At 37.4% G+C, this 21,212-nt stretch overlaps 2 protein-coding genes across 2 annotated transcripts in view; one reads left to right on the forward strand and one right to left on the reverse strand.

The window, feature by feature from the left end:
• The window catches only part of ccdc34 (coiled-coil domain containing 34), a 38,060-nt gene that overhangs the window by 369 nt on the left and 16,479 nt on the right, over positions 1 to 21,212 (forward strand). The window contains exon 2 of the mRNA XM_062035729.1: positions 18,867 to 19,298. The gene's annotated coding sequence lies outside the window, so the exon portion shown is untranslated. The remainder of the gene's footprint in view (positions 1 to 18,866; positions 19,299 to 21,212) is intronic.
• On the reverse strand, positions 4,018 to 18,981 carry slc15a5 (solute carrier family 15 member 5). The gene is made up of 9 exons (XM_062035186.1): positions 18,606 to 18,981; positions 16,893 to 17,115; positions 16,557 to 16,726; positions 15,016 to 15,236; positions 14,769 to 14,955; positions 14,406 to 14,594; positions 8,669 to 8,800; positions 8,473 to 8,581; positions 4,018 to 4,159 (listed from the first exon to the last, which is right to left on the reverse strand). The coding sequence occupies exons 1-9, from the start codon at positions 18,979 to 18,981 to the stop codon at positions 4,018 to 4,020; spliced, it is 1,749 nt and encodes a 582-aa protein (XP_061891170.1).

Raw genomic sequence — 21,212 nt, forward strand, 5'->3', positions numbered from 1 at the left:
TACTTCCTGCTCTCACATAGATGTGATACGTCTCCATGGCAACCAGGAAACTCGTCGTTCTGTTTCCATAGGAAATTAACCTTTTCTTTGTAAATTGACAAAGAGGATTCAATTAGAGATGTCCGATAATATCGGCCTGCCGATATTATCGGCCGATAAATGGTTTAAAATGTAATATCGAAAATTATCGGTATCGTTTTTTTATTATCGGTATCGTTTTTTAATTGTTTTTTTTTTTAATTAAATCAACATAAAAAACACAAGATACACTTACAATTAGTGCACCAACCCAAAAAAAACTCCCTCCCCCATTTACACTCATTCACACTCATTCACACAATAGGGTTGTTTCTTTCTGTTATTAATATTCTGGTTCCTACTTTATATATCAATATATATCAATACAGTCTGCAAGGGATACAGTCCGTAAGCACACATGATTGTGTGTGCTGCTGGTCCACTAATAGTACTAACCTTTAACAGTTAATTTTACTCATTTTCATTAATTACTAGTTTCTATGTAACTGTTTTTATATTCTTGTACTTTCTTTTTTATTCAAGAAAATGTTTTTAATTTATTTATCTTATTTTATTTTATTAATTAAAAAAAAAAAGGACTTTATCTTCACCATACCTGGTTGTCCAAATTAGGCATAATAATGTGTTAATTCCACGACTATATATCAGTATCGGTTGATATCGGTATCGTTGATATCGGTATCGGTAATTAAAGAGTTGGACAATATCGGATATCGGCAAAAAGCCATTATCGGACATCCCTAGATTCAATGCTTGGAAAGGGGTGTTTATTTTGACACTGATACAATGTAGAGTAGTCGTAGGGGGGGGGGGGCGCGTTGTTGGGGCGGATGGCGTGGTTAAGAGGAGAGTATCTATAGCTAGAATTCACCAACTCAAGTATTTCATATATATATATATCTATATATATCTATATATATATATAGATACATATATATATAAATACTTGACTTTCAGTGAATTCTAGCTATATATATATATATATATTTATTTTATTATATATATAAATAAAAGAAATACTTGAATTTTAGTGTTCATCTATTCACACACACACACACACACACACACACACACACACACACACACACACACACACACACACACACACACACACACACACACACACACACACACACACACACACACACACACACACACACACACACACACAACACTCATCTACTCATTGTTGTACTTGAAAGTACAATGCTTTGTTAAGGGTTGAATTGTCCATCCTCTTTCTATTCTCTGTCACTATTTTTGTAACCATGCTGAACACCCTCTCTGATGATGCATTGCTGTGTGGCACGCACAAAAGTGCTTTCATCAAATGCACGAAAGTGTGGAATCTTCCATCTCTCAATAGCATGGCCCAAAACCGGTCAATCCTTGCTTCCTGGGGAAGATCTTCCCTGGCAAGCAATTGGTACTCCAGTACTTGTACCCGGAGGCTGGTCAGGTCCAATCGCAGCTGCGGCAGACATTTTTTTTGGGGGGCGTGGCCTCCAGCTCCGGCTGAATACCGGGAGTTTGTCGGGAGAAAATCTCTGTCGGGAGGTTGTCGGGAGAGGCGCTGAATATCGGGATTCTCCCGCTAAAAACGGGAGGGTTGGCAAGTATGGGCCCGGGGGCCATTTGTGGCCCGCAGCTAATTGTTTACCGGCCCGCCACACATTCTGGAAATGCTATTGCAAAAATAAAAAATAAACATTAGAATGAGGTGAAATCTAACTAGAAAAAGTTGCAATGTTGACACAAAGCTGCCATGCAGGCTGTTTTCTTTTTCTTTTGTCTATCTTTATTTTTCTTTTTTTGCCATTGCTCGAAAAAAACAATGTTATAATTAATTATTGACCTCCAATTATTTCAAATATTTCACTTTAAAAATGTTTTATGTGGAAAATATTGCATATATTGTGTGGTTGCCATACAAAAACATCGTTTTCTTTGACAAAAGAGCATAAAACAAACAAAATAATAGTTCAAACGTAAAATTGACAGATATATCTGAAGTTGATCTCGTAACTTAAGTGTTGAAAGTAAAAAAATACTAATACAAACGTATCACTTTGAGTGGGGCACCTTTTGTATCCTAAATATATTTAATGGGATTTTATTTTTCTTTTCACCGTGATTACTCAAAAATAACAATGAATTAATATCAATGGTGTCTTGCATTATTGATGTTTTTAAGGCTCTAATTACTTTACATCAAACATTGCTTTCTGAATGTTTTGGGCAGTGGGGGAAATACTGCATATTTCAGTTTTATTATAAAAAACAAAGTTGTCTTGACAGAAAAGGCATACAACCTTTTTGTTTTTTTAAATTTTATATAAATTATAATGATGCCACTGCTCCCCAAGGGGATGGGTCAAATGCAGAGGACAAATTTCACCACATCTAGTGTGTGTGTGACAATCATTGGTACTTTAATTTAATTAATTAATAAATGGGTTATACTTGTATAGCGCTTTTCTACCTTCAAGGTATACAAAGCGCTTTGACAGTATTTCCACATTCACCCAATCACACACACATTCACACACTGATGGCGGGAGCTGCCATGCAAGGCGCTAACCAGCACCCATCAGGAGCAAGGGTGAAGTGTCTTGCCCAAGTACACAACGGACGTGACTAGGATGGTAGAAGGTGGGGATACATCTTAAAGTTGATATACTGTAGAGATTTACTGTAAGCGTTAAATAAATAAAAAATAATAATAATTTGACTTGTTTTTAACATTTTAATGACTTAGACCCTTTATGGTCCCCTGGAGCCCTAAAGGTAAAAAACCGGAGTGTGTGTCAGTCGATCGCCAGCCAGGCATTAAAAAAATAGACCTAAAAATTTGCGATTATCAATCTTCACTACAACGTTACTTTCGTCACTTGATTGACATTCACAGCACCCGAAGATCTTGTGAGATGACGATGGCTGCTGCAAACTCATTATTAAGAAAAAATGACCGACAAGAAGGCGAGAAACACTTTTTATTTCAACAGACTCTCACGCCGTACCTGCCGTCAAAACTCTAAAGACCGATTGCACAGTTCATATCTTCACAATAAAAGCCCTGCTTCATCCTGCCTGCGCTAACAAAATAAGAGTCTCAGAAAGCTGGCATGCACAAGCTAGCAAGTAAATGTATTTCTTGTAAAGTGTATAAAAATGAGTATGGAAGCTGGACAAATAAGATGCCAAAAACCAACCACTTTCATGTGGTGTTGTACAGAAAGGAGGACTTTTTTTTCCTCCTCCATTTGAAAATGCGTACGTTATCATCACTACTGTCTGATTCCAATCAATGCAAGTCATCAGAATCAGGTATTACACCAACTTATATTCTTGTCTTCATGAAAGAAAGGAATTTATATGTGTTAAACATGCTTGTATTACCATTAAACACCTTTAACTTGTTAACAAAAATGTCTCTTTCATGAATAAATAAATATAAATTATATATATGAGTGAGGTAGATCCCCTCGACTTGGTCAATTGAAAAGTAGCTCGCCTGCAGAAAAAGTGTGGGCACCCCTGCCTTACGGGGTTCTCTGTGGCATTTGCTATGTCAATTAATGGCGGGGATGCTTGTTACCCACATTTTTGCTTGCAACTTGAAGCTTAAAAATTAGCCGAGAAACAGCTCTTATCTCAAAACACAATTAAGTTGAGGTACCACTGTGTAAGATACATTAACTTTTCTTGCAGTAGTTTGAAATGTGCATTGGTTAAAAAAATACATGAACTATATATATTCAGTTTGTGTTTTATAATACTACAGTGTCTGTACAGGCAGTTCTTTTCACAGTATTACCACATTTCAAGATACAAAAAAGCTCAATGTTGCACTTGCAGCCCATGTGGCTAAATACATTCACAGTTTCTAAGAAATCAAGACGAAAAGCAAACAAAAAGTGTATTATTCAATTAGACACCGTCAGAAGCAGCGCCAGCGCCACAAACATTTAAAGTGAGTCATATGATCGATTCATAGGAGTTGCTTGTGTACGAGGGATCCATGGTGTCGTAGTACCGCAGGCGTGCTTTGTACTGTAGCAACTTCTCAGTTAGCGGGCTGACGGTCAGCGCTTTACCCTGCGCACTCAAGTCCATGTATCTGGGAGAGGAAGACCACACAAGTGTGAAAAGTGGGATTACACAATACTGTGCAAAAGTCTTGTGCTGTTTTAATGAACAGCAATCACTTTGTAATGGTCAGACAGTAAATAGATGAACAGATACAATCAGCAAGGTTACATTATTTATACAGTATATACCAGACCTCGGCAAATTAAGGTCCGGGGGCCGCATGCGGCCCATTAAATTTTTCAATCTGGCCCGCCGGACATTCCCAAATAATTTTTTTAGATCTTTAAGATCGAAACTGTAGCTGTCATTATGATGTGCAGGGATGTTTTCACATTACCGTAAGTCTTGAACTATACAAAGTATTTCAATGGTTGGAATCTGCACATTTGCATGATATACTAGTTACTATGGTAAATGGTAAATGGGTTATACTTGTATAGCGCTTTTCTAACTTCGAGGTACTCAAAGCACTTTGACACTATTTCCACATTCACCCATTCACACACACATTAACACACTGATGGCGGGAGCTGCCATGCAAGGCCCTAACCACGACCCATCAGGAGCAAGGGTGCAGTGTCTTGCTCAAGGACACAACGGACGTGACGAGGTTGGTAGAAGGTGGGGATTGAACCAGGAACCCTCAAGTTGCTGGCACGGCCACTCCCACAACCGCACCACGCCGTCCCTAAATCTAAATCACAGCAGCTCAGACAAGGCACCAAGCAGTGTGGGTGGGGAGCGTTTCCACAGAGTGTTTCCAGAGCGGCCAGCCGGAAATGTGGGTGTCAGGGACAGACGCAGAAGGAGATTTTAACAACAAAGTTCTAAAGCTTAGTGATATATCAGAAATATCAGATTGTAGGTGGGTTTATTTTTTACCCTTCGCGTTCATATTTTGCTGTTTGTTGCATTTCTGTTGCATTTCGCTTGATTGTAAAATATGTTGATCGAGAGGGAGTGTGACGTTCATATGTTGTCAATATTCAGTGTTTTATAATTATATATATAATTATAGTTAATATTGTAAATCCCACATTTTCTATTTTCATGTACATTCTGGGTGTCTCATTCAGTAAAAAAATGTAAAATTCCATTCCGTTTTTTAAGTCAATATTGTTTTTAGCATTCAATCAGACATTATTGTGAGGTTTTGTATTAGTGTTCCTAAAAATAGATATGCCGGGCCCCAGACACATATTTTTCTCAAAATTTGGCCCCCTGAGTCAAAATATTTGCCCAGGCCTGCTATAAACTAAACGCAAAGAGTGATTGTGTGTCCCTCAATGCTTTGATGTGTGTCACTTAAAAAACAAAAACATGACCGATACAGTTGCTGTGTCATTTGACTGTGAAGCACCAAACTGTGTTTATAAGTAAGCGCTTCATTTGGCTAACAAACATTCTGTGTTTGACATCGGTTTACGTCGCAATCATCGATCTAAATGAAACTAAGCAAAAGCAAAAATTCTGATCAGTGGGTTGATTTGAATCTTATAGCGCTATATAGGGAAAATAATTTTATTTTCCTGTTTACAATTTGGCTCATTGACCAAAGTTGCACGTTTCACATTCTGGTGTGTCATTTTGCAACATTTTTGTTTTTGAAAATGAATTCAGTAAGTTTTTGCAAAAGATTAGGACTTTAAATATTAACTCAAAAATACTATCATCTTTGTGTGTCTATTTTCAGTTTCTAACTTGATTACATGCAAATAATCCGTACTGTTTTTGTTAGAGCTTGGAGTTTTCTGTAAACAATTGTATTTTTATGGCTATTGTGTAATCCGACATTGGTATAACTATTTTATGTAATTAACTTTTTGTTTTATTTTGATAAGGTGTTATTGTCATTTATGAATATGTGGTTATTTCATTTTGCTTTAATGTTGTACAAAGCGTGTTTTTTTTGTTCTGTTTTTGAAGATAGCTCCTCCTATTGCAGCAGCTATGAGGATTTTAATAAATTAACAAAATATTAATTTTATTTGCAGGTCAAATGTAGTGACTTTTTAATCCCGCAAATGAGCATTATGTAACACTAACACAGTATGAGTGCAGTGTCGATACTGGTACTGACTGTGCCAAACACTCATTGAGGTGTCATTTACAAATCAATCCTAAAATGCAACATAATAGTGTTTATAATATAATATAGGCCATATAAATGCCTTTGCATTTTCAACGTACTAAGAGCCGTTGAGTACTTTTGAAGGGTTTTATGTACACCAAAGACGTAAGAAACGGATGATTTTTTTCACCCAGTTCAGGTCACTATTGCAAGTCTTTAGTGTGGACTTCTCAAGAATAGCACTGAACATCTTCTTTTTATCCAGAACTTTGGTGATATACTGAGGCTAGACGATTACGGCAAACATAATAATCACGGTTATTTTGATTGTTATTGTAGTCACGATTAATAACATGATTTTCATTCAATACTGTTTAAAAGAACAAAGGATATAAATTAGTAACAAATAAACCACAACATGTAAAATAATAAAAACATTAATAATACATTTAAATAACGATAGAAAAAACTATTTAATTCACTTTTCATTTTTTGAATTCCATTTTTTATCTTTTACACTCGTTTTACCACCGTAGAGTGTGTGCTTTCTGGTGTCAAAAATGTAATTTAATAAAATGTTCGCTAATTAACATAAAAATCCTCACCTTTATTGGTGCAATACATCTTTGGACACTTTTGACCAGTATTTTAAGTCAAAGCATAATCATTTTGTTATTGTATCACCGAAAAAGTGTTTTATTGCAAGTACACTATGCTTGTGTAAGGTACGTTTTAAAACCTTTATTGTGTTAACGCAGTCATACCGGATGTTGCACACAGTTCTGTTATTGTGAAGGGGTGAAGTGTGCTGTTGTTTTCACCTTGACGAGTTTTGAGACGTCTCTCAAGTTGCGACTGCTGTCCTGTTTGTACATTGATCTTACATCGATGAGGTCAACACAAGCAGAGGAGATGTGTTGTAGGTGCATTGGTTGTTCTTGCTAGCTTTATCTTTGTAGTTTAGTCAGTGTTTCAAGTGGTCGTTTGTATGTTTGTTTGTATTTGTTCATTTGAAAGACAATGTGCAGTTACATTAAGAAGATGGCTGCCCCAGATTTAGCACCATGCTCATTTCCATCTGTAGTCCTTTTATGGTGCATCTAACATCCACAATTAAATTAAACGGTTGGTAGAGTGGCCGTGCCAGCAAATTGAGGGTTCCAAGTTCGATCCCCGTTTCCGCCATTCTAGTCACTGCCGTTGTGTCCTTGGGTAAGACACTTTACCCACCTGCTCCCAGTGCCACCCACACTGGTTTAAATGTAACTTAGATATTCGGTTTTCACTATGTAAAAGCGCTTTGAGTCACTAGACTCAAAATATAATTCACTTCACTTCACAGGATTGAACATACACAACAATATTGAAATTGCATAATGATAAACAATTTAAAATACAAGTACAATACATAGAGGGTATGTGAGTTACAAATCAGTGGGCGGTTAAGTTACAGTATTTTAGCAGCTTCATTTGAAGTGCAGAAGTATATAAAGTGCAGCAGTTTTTATCAAAGTCGACATGTAGTGCAGTAGCCGTCAGATGCTACCCATAAGGGTGTCATTCAATAGCCATATACTCCATTGGTACTGCATACGTAAAAAACTTTGCGTCTCAACATTGGTTTGTTCAGGAAGGGGATAAATGAGTGTTTCGGAGATGAACGAGTGGTCCCAGACACTTCATTTTCCAGAACAAATGTTCTTTCTCCTCACAATGACAGCATTTCACTCACATTTTTATTAATTTCCGTGATATTCTGTGTTTAACAACAGATTCCATTTTATTGGCCAATTCTGGGATTCCGTTCTCCCCTGTTACATGAATCATATGCCTTACTTTTTTGTTGAGTTTAGTGATTATTGATTCGGCAAATAAAAAGTAGCAACCATGCTGAGATCGCAAACTCTTAGAAGACGTGCTCTTTTTTAACTAGTTCGCTCCTCATCTGTCTCGTCACAAACTTCGGAATTTGCATCTGTTATGATTGTGTTAAGCCATCATTGAAATCGAAAAACACAATTCAGTTAAATGACCAGCCCTGTGATACACTCCAGCTGCTAAAGTGTTTACACTACCTTCCAAATATCTGCAGAGTATTTTTCAAGTGCTGCTACTTGCCTACAAATTACAATAAACGGTTCAGAGCCAGAGAGAGAGTAAATTTAAATGTACAGTATACCTTTTCAGCCCATAAAGATGAATGTTTTTATTTCTGGTACTTGTGCAGACCATATTGAGTAATAAATATGTGTTAATGAATAGTACCGTACCTGTGAGATATACTCCAGTACACAAAAGTATTTAGTGACATCAGCGTGGCCATCAGGAAGAAAAATCTCTCCAGGTTCCCATCATGCAGCACATTTGGGTAGAAGTTACCTACCACAAAGCATCATGCTGTCATAAATAATGCACTTTAAATGATACGTGAACATATTGCCACTCTGGTATTCTTATCCATTATACCTCCAGACATGAGGTAGACCAGCTGAATGCAGAGGGCTCCGAGGAAGCAGCCTCCCCCATAGGACAATGTGAGGAAGTGCAAGGAGATTCCTCGGATGTGGCCCGGAGTCAGTTGGAAAGATATGAGGGAACCTAGCATGGTGCAAAAGCCACAGTAGATATATCCATTACATCATATTATAAGTCAAAATATGTCATTGTGTGAAAATAAATTGAACTGGAATTACAAAATAAGGTTTGCACCCAAAATTATTCCACCTTACTAGTAAATTATTGCAAAGTTTATTAACTACTGAAGTATTTTGCATTCACTAACTATTAAAATACCGGGTAGTTCAATTTTCAAAACAAAAACATTTTTTTAAATCTTTGTAAAATAAAATAAAAATTGTTTTACAATGGGGATTTAAGATTTTGAGTAATTGTGTCCACATAAAATATAAATTATTGCTCCTATAACAATATCCAATCAGTATTGTTAAAACATTCAACAATTATTGTCCTATGCTTCAAGTTTATATTCTTCTCTTTGACTGAGCAAAACCTTTACTACAGTATTACTGCTTTTAGAGATTAAATCCAGCAGCTGGCCTCATTTAGTTTATTTGATTTAAAATACAAACAATATTATGAAAACTAATCTCTGCCAAGATAATTTTTAAACAAAATAGCAGTATTCAAAAAAGGAGAGTCATCTAGAAAAATGTGTCCGAAAAGGAGCAGTAAGACGCAATTACTTATTGTGTCCCGCTCCATCAGCCAGATTCCGTTTTTCCGAAACCCAAACACGTTTGCAAAATTCTTTATACATACTTGATTCTTGGGATGTCAAATTATTTAATTATTTAATCTTGATTAATCACATCTTGTCCATAGTTATCTCACAATTAATTGCTATACTCGCAAATAGAAATATTTGTAGTCTTTAATAAGTGTACCTTCATAAAATGTACACCTAACATGGGACTGGTACATTTTTTTGATTCATACAGAGGTTTGTTTATTAAACGTTATGCTTTTGCTAACAGCTCAACACAAAATGTACCACCTGGGGTCTAATCCAGTCCTTTCTATTTATCTTATATATATATATATATATATATATATATATATATATATATATATATATATATATATATATATATATATATATATATATATATATATATACCGTATATATATATATCGTATATATATATATATATATATATATATATATATATATATATATATATATATATATATATATATATATATATATATATATATATATATATATATATATATATATTTGTGTGTGTATGTTTGGGGGCTTGCCAATTTGACAAGGGGCGTGGTAACCAGGAAACATTGTGTAGAGAAGAACAAAATACCTACGAGTTTAGTCGTATTTTACTTTAGTGTGAGACATAAATGTTCAAAAACAACCCCAAATAACAGCAACTGGTGAACTTTGCAAGCGACTTAAAAAAAAACATTTTACTATGCTGGACAACTAGGAACTGTGGTGATAACTGATAACTGACACTGACAGTGGATGGAAATCATTTTAGTGTTGTGGAGAGAGCGACCTGCTAGGGCAGAACTGGGCAAAATACCGCCCGCGGGCCACATGCAGCCCGTTAAGATTTTCAATCCGGCCCCCCGGATGTTCTACATAATTTTTTTAGACCTTTAAAGGCCTACTGAAATGAATTTTTTTTATTTAAACTGGGATAGCAGATCCATTCTATGTTTCATACTTGATCATTTCGCGATATTGCCATATTTTTGCTGAAAGGATTTAGTAGAGAACATCGACGATAAAGTTGCAACTTTTGCTCGCTGATAAAAAAAAAGCCTTGCCTGTACCGGAAGTAGCGTGACGTCACCGGAGGAAGGACTTCTCACAACTCCCCATTGTTTACAATGGAGCGAGAGAGATTCGGACCGAGAAAGCGACGATTACCCCATTAATTTGAGCGAGGATGAAAGATTCGTGGATGAGGAACGTTAGAGTGAGGGACTAGAATGCAGTGCAAGACATATCTTTTTTCGCTCTGACCGTACCTTAGGTACAAGCTGGCTCATTGGATTCCACACTTTCTCCTTTTTCTATTGTGGATCACGGATTTGTATTTTAAACCACCTCGGATACTATATCCTCTTGAAAATGAGAGTCGAGAACGCGAAATGGACATTCACAGTGACTTTTATCTCCACGACAATACATCGGCGAAACACTTTAGCTACGAGCTAACGTGATAGCATCGTGCTTAACTGCATATAGAAACAAAAGAAATAAACCCCTGACTGGAAGGATAGATAGAAAATCAACAATACTATTAAACCATGGACAGGTAACTACACGGTTAATGCTTTGCAGGCTGGCGAAGGTTAACAATGCTGTTGCTAACGACGCCATTGAAACTAACTTAGCAACCGGACCTCACAGAGCTATGCTAAAAACATTAGCTCTCCACCTACGCCAGCCAGCCCTCATCTGCACATCAACACCCGTGCTCACCTGCGTTCCAGCGATCGACGGTGCGACGAAGTACTTCACCCAATCACAGATGCGGTTGGCGGCCCGGAGACGGAGGAAGTTAAGGTGAGTTCGGCGGCTAGCGCGTCTGCTATCCATCTCTCAGTCCTCCTGGTTGTGTTGCTGTAGTCCGCTGCTAATACACCGATCCCACCTACAACTTTCTTATTTGCAGTCTCCATTGTTCATTAAACAAATTGCAAAAGATTCACCAACACAGATGTCCAGAATACTGTGAAATTTTGAGATGAAAACAGAGTTTTTTGTATAGGATTCAATGGGTCCGTATACTTCCGTACCAACCCTTGACGTCACACGCACACGTCAGCATAAAAAAACGTTTTCAACCGGAAGTGTGGCGGGAAATTTTAAAATTGCACTTTATAAGTTAACCCGGCCGTATTGGCATGTGTTGCAATGTTAAGATTTCATCTTTGATATATAAACTATCAGACTGCGTGGTAGGTAGTAGTGGGTTTCAGTAGGCCTTTAACATCAAAACTGTCGCCGCCAATATGATGTGCAGTGCTGTTTTTAAATTACCGTAAGTCTTGAACTATAGAAAGTATTTCAATGGTTGAAATCTGCGCTTTTGGGTGTTATACGAGTTATTACAGCAGCTCAGACGAGGAACAAACCAGAGTGGGCGGTGTTTTTTTTCAGAGCTGCCAGCCCAAAACGCATGTGTCAGAAACAGATGCAGAAGCAGATTTTTACAACAAATGTCTGCATAAAAGTGATAATATATCATATTGTAGGTGTTTATTACACTTTGCATTCATATTTAGCTGTTTGTTACATTTTTGTTGTGTTTTGCTTGATTGTAAAAGATATACAACTATCGAGGAGCTGGTCTGAGAAGTGAAAGAGGAGCTATGTTCATATGTTAATAATCAGTGTTTTATTGTTCATAGTTAATAATGTAATCACACTTTCTTTATTTTAATGTGCATTTTGGATGACCCATTCAGTAAAAAACTGTAAAATTCCATTCCATTTTTTTAGGTGGTCTGTCATAACATTTTTAGAACTCTATCGGACATTGTGACTTTTGGTTCCTGAAAAAAAGAGACCCAAACATGTATACTGTACAGCAGGTTTTTACAGCTAAATGTGTACGTATAATTTATACACACGTACACCTTGGCCCCCTAGACACATTTTTTCTCTCAATGTGGCCCCCGAGTCAATATATTTGCCTAGCTATGTGCTAGGGCTTTGAAGCTAAACTTGCCATTAAATTGATCTTTTTCCTTGTCCACTTCTACTTACCCGCTCAACATCAGCTGAAACACTGCTGGTGGTGTAGATAATACGTATTGGATACGCCTTGTTGTAAATTTTGCTCCACAGTCACTTTTATTACATACTTTCTGCGTATGTCTGCAAGATGTTTGTGTATGGCGGGGTTTCCCAGATTGCAAATGTAATCACGCCCCACCCTCTCCAAAAGTATCATAATTTATCTTTAGAAAATTTACACCATACACAATGTACACACATTAAATTTGGTACTGGTCCATCTAGACAGATCAGGCCAGTGTAAAATGTTGCAAAGACAAATAAGAACGTAAATATATTATAGATGTCAGAGCTGATGAAAGAGCATTTGACGAGAAGGAATAACGTGCCACTCTCCAGGCCGTAACAGATGGCTGATAGCAATACTTAATGTCCAAATAAGTACATCTGTCAATCTGTGACATCACAGTGTGCCCACTGTTAAAAAAAAGATTGGAAAACACAGCGTTCAGAGGCGTCCAAATCTGTGTGCAAGTTCACGCCCGAATGCATGAAACTTTTGATCGATTGAACCTTATGATTTGATGCTATGGCATTGTTTAACACAAGTGTCTACTAAACAAAAGTATTTAACATTGTACCGTATTTTCCAGCGCACTTAAAATCCTTTTTTTCCATTGAAAATATAGAACATTACACACGGCGCTCAAAAATCTATCAAAATGTTTTAGTACGACTTTGGTAAGCTATGAAGCCGCACCGCTTGATGGATTGTATTGTGCTTCAACATAAGAGTATTATTATGGTGTGTGTATATGGTAAGACATATTATCTGGCGTTTTGTTTCGCAATATTATGCAAAAGCAACTTTTATTTCCTTCTGGTACATGCTGATCTGTATTTGGGATCTGCATAAGTCCTAACGAATTGCGTGCATTTACCTTTGTAGTCCGTGCCGACTCCGTAGTCGATTAGCTTCTTCTTTTTCTCTATCTTCTTGTTATGGGACATTCAGCCTCCGCTGTTGCCAGTTGTAATATAAAGTAGTGTAAAGTTCTTACTTATATCTGTCAGTAAACTTGCCATAAAATCGCTAAAACATGCCGGTGTAGTGAGTTTACATTATTCAAGGAACTTTAGTTATTAGAGAGTTCCGGTCGGACGGTTTTTCACGGGACACATTTTCGGCGTTGTTGTTGTTTCCGGATGAGGAGATGCTTCTCCATGATTGATTTAAGTAAAGTCTGAATGTCATTAAAACAGTTAGCTACATCTTTTGACACTTCTTCCACTCCCGTCCTTGCACGCTACACCGCTACACCAAAGATAACGGGGAGAAGACGCTGCCGAAGGTGAGCCAAGTTAATAAGACCGCCCACAAAACAGCGCACCTGGAAGCGACTGTCAGAAAGCGGCTTGAAGATGATCTGTAAAACATAATCTATGCAACATTTTGACCAAAGAACCACCATTACATGTTATGTAGACCACAAGGCAGTGTTTTCAATTTAGAAGAAAGAAAAAAAAAGACTCCTTTAATGCGCCCTATAATCCGGTGCGCCTTATGTATGAAAAAAGATCGAAAATAGAGCATTCATCGGCAGTGCGCCTTATAACCGGTGCGCCCTATGGTCCGGCAAATACGGTAATAGCATTTAGAAATGTTATAAGTGGAAAATAATCATAGGTCCCCTTTAAGTTATTTTGGTTTATATGTTTCCTATAGGAATTCTTGTTTCAAACTGGACATCAAGTAGAGTCCTTATTCATTTAGTTTGGTCTATATGTTCTCTCTGACTGATCGGTGATTAGTCCAGCCTCTCACACATAGTCACCCTGGATGGGCTCTAGCTCATCAGTGACACTAAACACCAGTTAGAAAAATCAATTGGAAAAAAAACAATAATAGACTGGCCATGAAAGACTGATCTTAACGACACGATGCATGAGGTTCATCTGATTTTCACTCACATGCTGGAGTGACCAGAGCCTCAGCCAGCCCAAGTAAGATGTACTGCGCAGCCAGCTGGAAACACGGCATGGACGATACTTGCAGAACCTTCCCAGAGAGGGTTTGCTCCACCAGGGGGTAAGCCTTCCTGTGCATCTCAGACAAGCCTGCTACCAGGACAGACAGAGCTGCACACGCATGTCCAAGAGCTGTAAAGGGAGGATAGATAGGGTGGGGTAATGAGATAGGGGGCTGTAGATTGGGCGTTGCAAGACAGTAATTTCCAGAGAGAAGAGGGAGGGCCACAAAAGTAGAACAAAGAGACATATTTAGATGAATATGTTGGAGCAATATGTTGCATCACTGGTGATGGAAATACTCACTAATTATTCTTGTAGGTGCAAGTGGAGTTTTTGCCAAGGAGAGAGAGAAGGTTGTAACGCACTCGATCAGTGGGGCCAACACCAGCAAAGGTAAAATGCTGATCACATTCATAGTCCCGATCGGCAACAGGACGTCATTATGGTGAAGGTTTGAGTTCATGGCCTGAATGTAGTACCCTGATGGGATCTGTAGGGAATCATGGCGAGTGTAATAAAAATACTCATTATAATATTCTCAATGACTTGCCTGAGTGATACAGGCTCTGTAGAACAACTGAAGTCCATAAAGAGGGAAGAGCTTGGCCAGGACTTTGACGTTCTCTACATGAGTCTCGCTGTATCGGCCACCATTGTTCTCCTTGGCCCGGTCCAGCCATGATGGCACTTCTCCACTAAGGTGACGATAGTGAAGGCAGCACATCTTGAGAGAGTTTAAGAAAACCCCAAGGGTGGTCAACAGGGATCCGCCTTTGACAAAAAACAAGAATACACTGGGACTCATCATCAATAATTATTACGAACACATAACATCTTCCAGAAAGTGTTTTATTGTATACATTCATTTACCAACAACTTGGAGCACAGGTGTCAAACTCAAGGCCCTGTGGCTCGGTGGGTGGGGTTGGGGGCTATGTATGAAAAACAATAACCTATTTCCTATTAACTTTATGACAGACTTATGCTGTCTTTAAATTGAAGTATTTGTTTTTTGGCAACATCTAGTGGCCACAATAATTCATTACATTAAGCTCATGACTACATTGAATGATGCCAACATGTTTGTTACTGGATACTTTCTTTTGTTTCTTTTTTTTTTTAAACATTTGTTTATTGGATTTTTTTTTTTTTTACATATACATTCCATAAATGCTATTAAACACATGTTTTTTTTCTTTTACTGGATATTTTTTTTAAATGCTTCTGCCACAGAGACTTTGTATTTGTAAGTAATACGCAACTATAAATATTTGATACCTATTTGTCGTGTTTTACACTGCAATATTATATTAATTGACCTATTCAAAGTTTGAAGATCTATGAAAAATATTTTAAAGAATTGTTTCAGTTTGAAACTTATTCTGCTTGCCTTAATTAGTTTAATCAAGAAATAAAACCCTGTGCATGTTTATATCACATAGTTACTGTACGGGTCAATTTGGCCCAGCAGCCAAACTGGAGGTAAAAGGTTGTCAGAAACGTCAGACTCTTTCTTTCTTTGCAACTGCTAGACATATTTTACCCCAATCACACACACACACACACACACACACACACACACACACACACACACACACACACACACACACACACACACACACACACACACACACACACACACCCACACACACACACACACACACACACACACACACACACACACACACACACACACAGGTACATTTATTTGGAGATGGGAGAAAGTTGGAGTACCTATGCAGTCACAGGGAGAACATGCAAACTCCACACAGAAAGACCCCGAGCTCGAGAATCGAACCTAGTACCTTCTCGCTGTGAGGCATGAGCACGAACCAATGGTCACCGTGCTGCCCGGATCGGGACACGCTTACCCTAAATATTTGCTTGTCACTTATGATTTCAAAGCAAGTTATCCATCAATAAACAATATAATAGATATTAGGCAATTGTACATTTACATTTATAAACAGTATACTCATTATTACCAGCGGCCCACCAAGGGCAGCCATAACTGACGTGGCCCTCAATGAAAGCGGGTTTGACACCCCTGTCCTGAAAGGTTTGATGAAAATAGGGAAAAGAGTGGACTACCTTTCTTGGGTTTGTAGGTGAGTTTGTTGCGCATCATGTGGATGGCGATGAGTGCCAATAGTGCAGAGGTGAAGGGGATTAGGAAAGCCAGATTTTTGGCCACAGATTGCTGGATGTAAGCAATACCCAGAAACACAACAGTGGAATTCAGGTTAACCAACCAGTAGAACCTAAACATAATGAAAACAAATGTAACACAAGTAATTTGTTAGTACTGCAACTTGTTTCTATGTCAACAGCGGGCCTCAATTACTCTATGAAGCACCAAAAAAAATTTCTCTATTTTAAATAGACTACAAACATTTGTGGTGATTATATAAGAGATATGTTGCCCACCAGTTGAAGAAGCCCAGTAGCTGGTATTGATTGTAGCTTTGCAGGCTGTATGCTCCCATTGGACAAAGAATAGCACGGATACCGCCAATGCCCAACACAGCAGCTAGGAGGCCGGTGTAGAACAGGGCCTGCTGCTCATGAGGTTCCAATTTATGGCACAAGTGATGCGTGTCAATGTAGAAATCTTCAAAAGGAAATGCCACGACAGGGAGCATGGCCGTACCTATAGATAATACATTTGTGCATACTATAAGTATGAAACTTCAGAAATATACATGTCGATAATTTGGGAGGTCATGATGGCATGCGTCTTACAACATTAAAAGAATACTCTCACTCCTTTTCAAATATGTAAAAAAAAAGAAAAAAAAAAGAAAAAGAAAGTCCAATGCTCATTTGTTTTTGTTTTTTATTCTCCATTGTTTTTCATTTTGTTATAATGGCTGTTAAGGCTATAGCACTGTATTGGATCAGGCTTGCTCTTGTTTTTATGCATATTTGAAATAAAAATATATCAATCAATCAATCAATGCTATCCAAAGTTGCGTAGCTATTTTTTTGTTGGCCCAAGATATATTTATTAACAAAAAAACAAACAAACAAAAATATTCTGCATTGTCATTGTAGGGCCACACTGGAAAGACAACAACTACAAAGTTATAAGCTATATTAGTCGACATAATCAATAACATCCATCCATCCAGTGTACCCTGCATTCAGCTCCATTGCAGCTGGGATCGACAACCTCGATTATAACAATTTATCAACAAAGATTTGTTATGGTCGATAAGTCGCTTAAAAATTTTTTGGAGATAGTCCAGCAGGAATGATCATGTTTACACTTTTATTCCTTCAGGTAAATAATTGCAGCAAAACAGTACTGGATAAAAATACTTTTTTCAATGAATGCCATGTTTACAAGACATTTTGCACTAAACGTCTGTCAATTGATTTTTCACTGTGGTTGTATACTTTGTAGAATAAAGTAAACCCATTCATTTTCAGTATTTCACGTTTATATAGTCCAAATTGAATTTACAATAGGTTTTAAAAATTGGTTAAAATCAAAGTGTGGACTTAATAAGAAATTCAGACGTGTAATTTCCCTTGTGGATCAATAAAGTTTGTCTACGGTAAGTCTAAGTCTAAGTCTAAGTACAACAGATCATAAGCAATAAAACTCATAACTAATTGAAATAATAATCGCTGACTAGTCGACTATTAAAAAAATATTTAGTTGCAGTCCTATTGCTATGTAAAAAAATCTATGTTGACCTCGATATGGATTTTTGCAATTAATTATATGTGACTATTGAAAAAATAATCACAGTAACCAGGAATTGTTTTTTAAATTAAATTATGGATCAGAAAACTTTTAAAAAATCTATTAATATTTGACTTTGTCAAAAAAATGAAGTACACTTTTAAAACATTTTATATCACAAAAAAGTATTGATATGTATTTAGAATCTGAATAAACAGAAAATGTTATAATTTGAAATGAAAACATTAAAACAATGGTGGTTTCTTTTGTGTACAGTACTGTTTGTGGTCATTTATATTTAACAGCTATATTAAGCGACAATGATTTTCATTAGCACAAGTGTGAAGAATATCAAACTGTCCCCTGCCACTCCTGCATTCAACATTTAGCAAGTTGTAGTTGTAGGGTAAAACAGTGTAATTGATCAACAAACAAAATAAGTTTCTTACCAAAGAAATGGAGGAAAGCACACAGGTAAAGCACTTTAGTTCTTCCTAGACAGGTTTCAGCAAACCAGCCTACCAGCACAGGAGTGAGGGTGCTGGCTCCTATAAAGCACAGGTTGACTGTTGCAGCCAAGTAGTTGTCGTAGCCGAGCTTAACGGTGCAGAAGAGAATCATGTTGCACACAATGCCGAAGAATGTGAATCTTTCGAATAGCTCCACAAGCAGAACACAAATGATAACTTGGAGCTTCTTGCGACTCCTAGGTGATGCTGGATGAGGTGTCTTGGAGAGCCTGCGGAGGTGGCATTTTTCCTCGGGCGGTTTCTGAACTTGTCCTGCTACCATTCTGCCTGCGAGCTGGCGACTGCTGAGCCTCATGTTGGTGATAGTGCTGAACCGCAGACCCTTAGAGGGGTGCAGCTGAGGCCAGGGCAGGGCTACAACACAACAGACGACTTTCTGCACGTGCTGGTGGCTGAGTATCCTCACATTTTATTGCCTTTCTAAGGAAGTGTGATTGCATCACAATCAACAGACACATCATGGAAAAGCGCTCTCACGGAATACCGCAGAGCTTTGTGAAAACAGTCCAAACTCATTTTGACACGCCCGCTGTATTTAGGCAGATGATGTGAAGTGACGCCATGCAAGCCGCAGCTGCTGGATAACAACAGATTTGCATTAATCAGCAAAAGGTAAAGGTTGAACTCTGTAGAATTTATTGCAAAGATTATAGTAGAAGGTTTATCGTTTATCTATCTGGAAACTCACTCAGCATAATCAGCTCTATATTGACAATCAAGAGTACACACATTTTGATAGTGTAGCTGTGGCAGAGGCAATAAAAACACTGCTTTATACTGAGAAGGGTTTCTATTAATATTGATTCCATATTTTGATCATTTTGAGCAATGGTGTGAATGATTGTTTGTCGAAATAGGACCTGTGATTGACTGACAACCTGTTCAGGGTTTAGACTGCCTTTCCCCCCCAAGTCTATTAGTTTATTAAGATCCTGGTTCTATTCTTCCTGAGGTCCAACGTCATATTAATATCCATCCATTTTCTACCACTTGTCCCTTATATAGCAGGGGGTGCTATATTTTTGGCCTTTTTTTTTAAAATCTATTTTGAATCAATACAGTACACACATTTTGATTCACACTGCCAGTATAGCTGTGGCAGAGGCAAACAATTGAGGAAGGGTTCTATTAATATAATTTCATAGTATTATTTTCAGAATAGTTTTATTGCCATTGTTTGAGAACGGGTTCACAAACTAGGAATTTTTCTTGGTGCAAACGTGCGACATAAAACACATATAACACATATTTGGTATAAAAAGAGCTGTGACTGAGCTATCAGATAGACTTAGAAGGGATTCAAGGAATTCAAGGAGCTGCTGTTAGGAGTTATTGTTCATTTGCCTGATGGCCGAGGGGAAAAAACTGTTCAGGTGGCGGGAGGTGTGGGTCTGGATGGAGCGTAGTCTCTTTTGATGATTCATACAGCTCAGCAATGATGTGAATGGTAGCAGGGGTTGGGAAACTTTTTGGCTGAGAGAGCCCATCCATCCATTTTTTACCGCTTATTCCCTTCGGCCATGAAAGGCAAATATTTTAAAATGTATTTCCGTCAGAGCCATATAATATTTTTTAACACTGAATACAACTAAATGCGTGCATTTTTAATCAAGACCAACATTTTAGAGTATAATAAGTCTCTTATTCATTTTAATAACATTGTTATTCTGAAGCTAACCAATAATAAATAAAATACTTCTTACCATTAATGCGACTTCTTGGTTAGGTGCGGTAGAAAATGGATGGATGGATTAAAATGCATGAGAATGTTTTATATTTTGAACGTTATTTTTAACACCGTGATTACCAGCGGAATTATTCATTACTTATCGTGTTAAGCAATGCCAGCTAAGATTTATCTGGGAGCCAGATGCAGTCATCAAAAGAGCCACATCTGGCTCAAGAGCCATAGGTTCCCTACCCTTGCTGCAGAGCAACAGCTATTATTTTGGGATCGAACTAATAGGTCATATTAGTACATAGATATACATTTGTATTCATAATTTTTCTTTTCAATGTATGGTGGTAATTTGTTTTACATCTTCAGTTGGAGATTTTTATTATCGCAAAACCGTGATTGATTACCACACATAACTTAAAAATAAAGACAACTTCAGATTGTTTTCTTTGTTTGAAAATAGAACAAGCACATTCTGAAATTGTACAAATCAGGGGTGTCCGAGGGCCGGATCAAGCCCGTAAGCAGGTTTTATCCCACCCGCGGGATGAGATTGCTAAGTATAAAAATTTACCTGAAATGTATTAATGAAAGAAACAGCTGTTCTAAATGTGTCCACTGGGTGTCGCAATCAGTCGAGGAAAATGATGAAACTACATATATAACATGATGTAATTTGATTTTGATATAATTTTTTTTCTTGATAGATTGAAAATTAACACCAATGAGTTGACTGATGATCATTATCACATAATTTATTCAGAAATATAAATAACGACAAATAAAGTGTATGTACTATTAACCCCAACAGGTAATTGTAAAAAAAAACAAACCCCAGCAACATTATG

The sequence above is a fragment of the Entelurus aequoreus genome, linkage group LG24 (genome assembly GCF_033978785.1).
Source record: "Entelurus aequoreus isolate RoL-2023_Sb linkage group LG24, RoL_Eaeq_v1.1, whole genome shotgun sequence".
NCBI lineage: Eukaryota > Metazoa > Chordata > Actinopteri > Syngnathiformes > Syngnathidae > Entelurus > Entelurus aequoreus.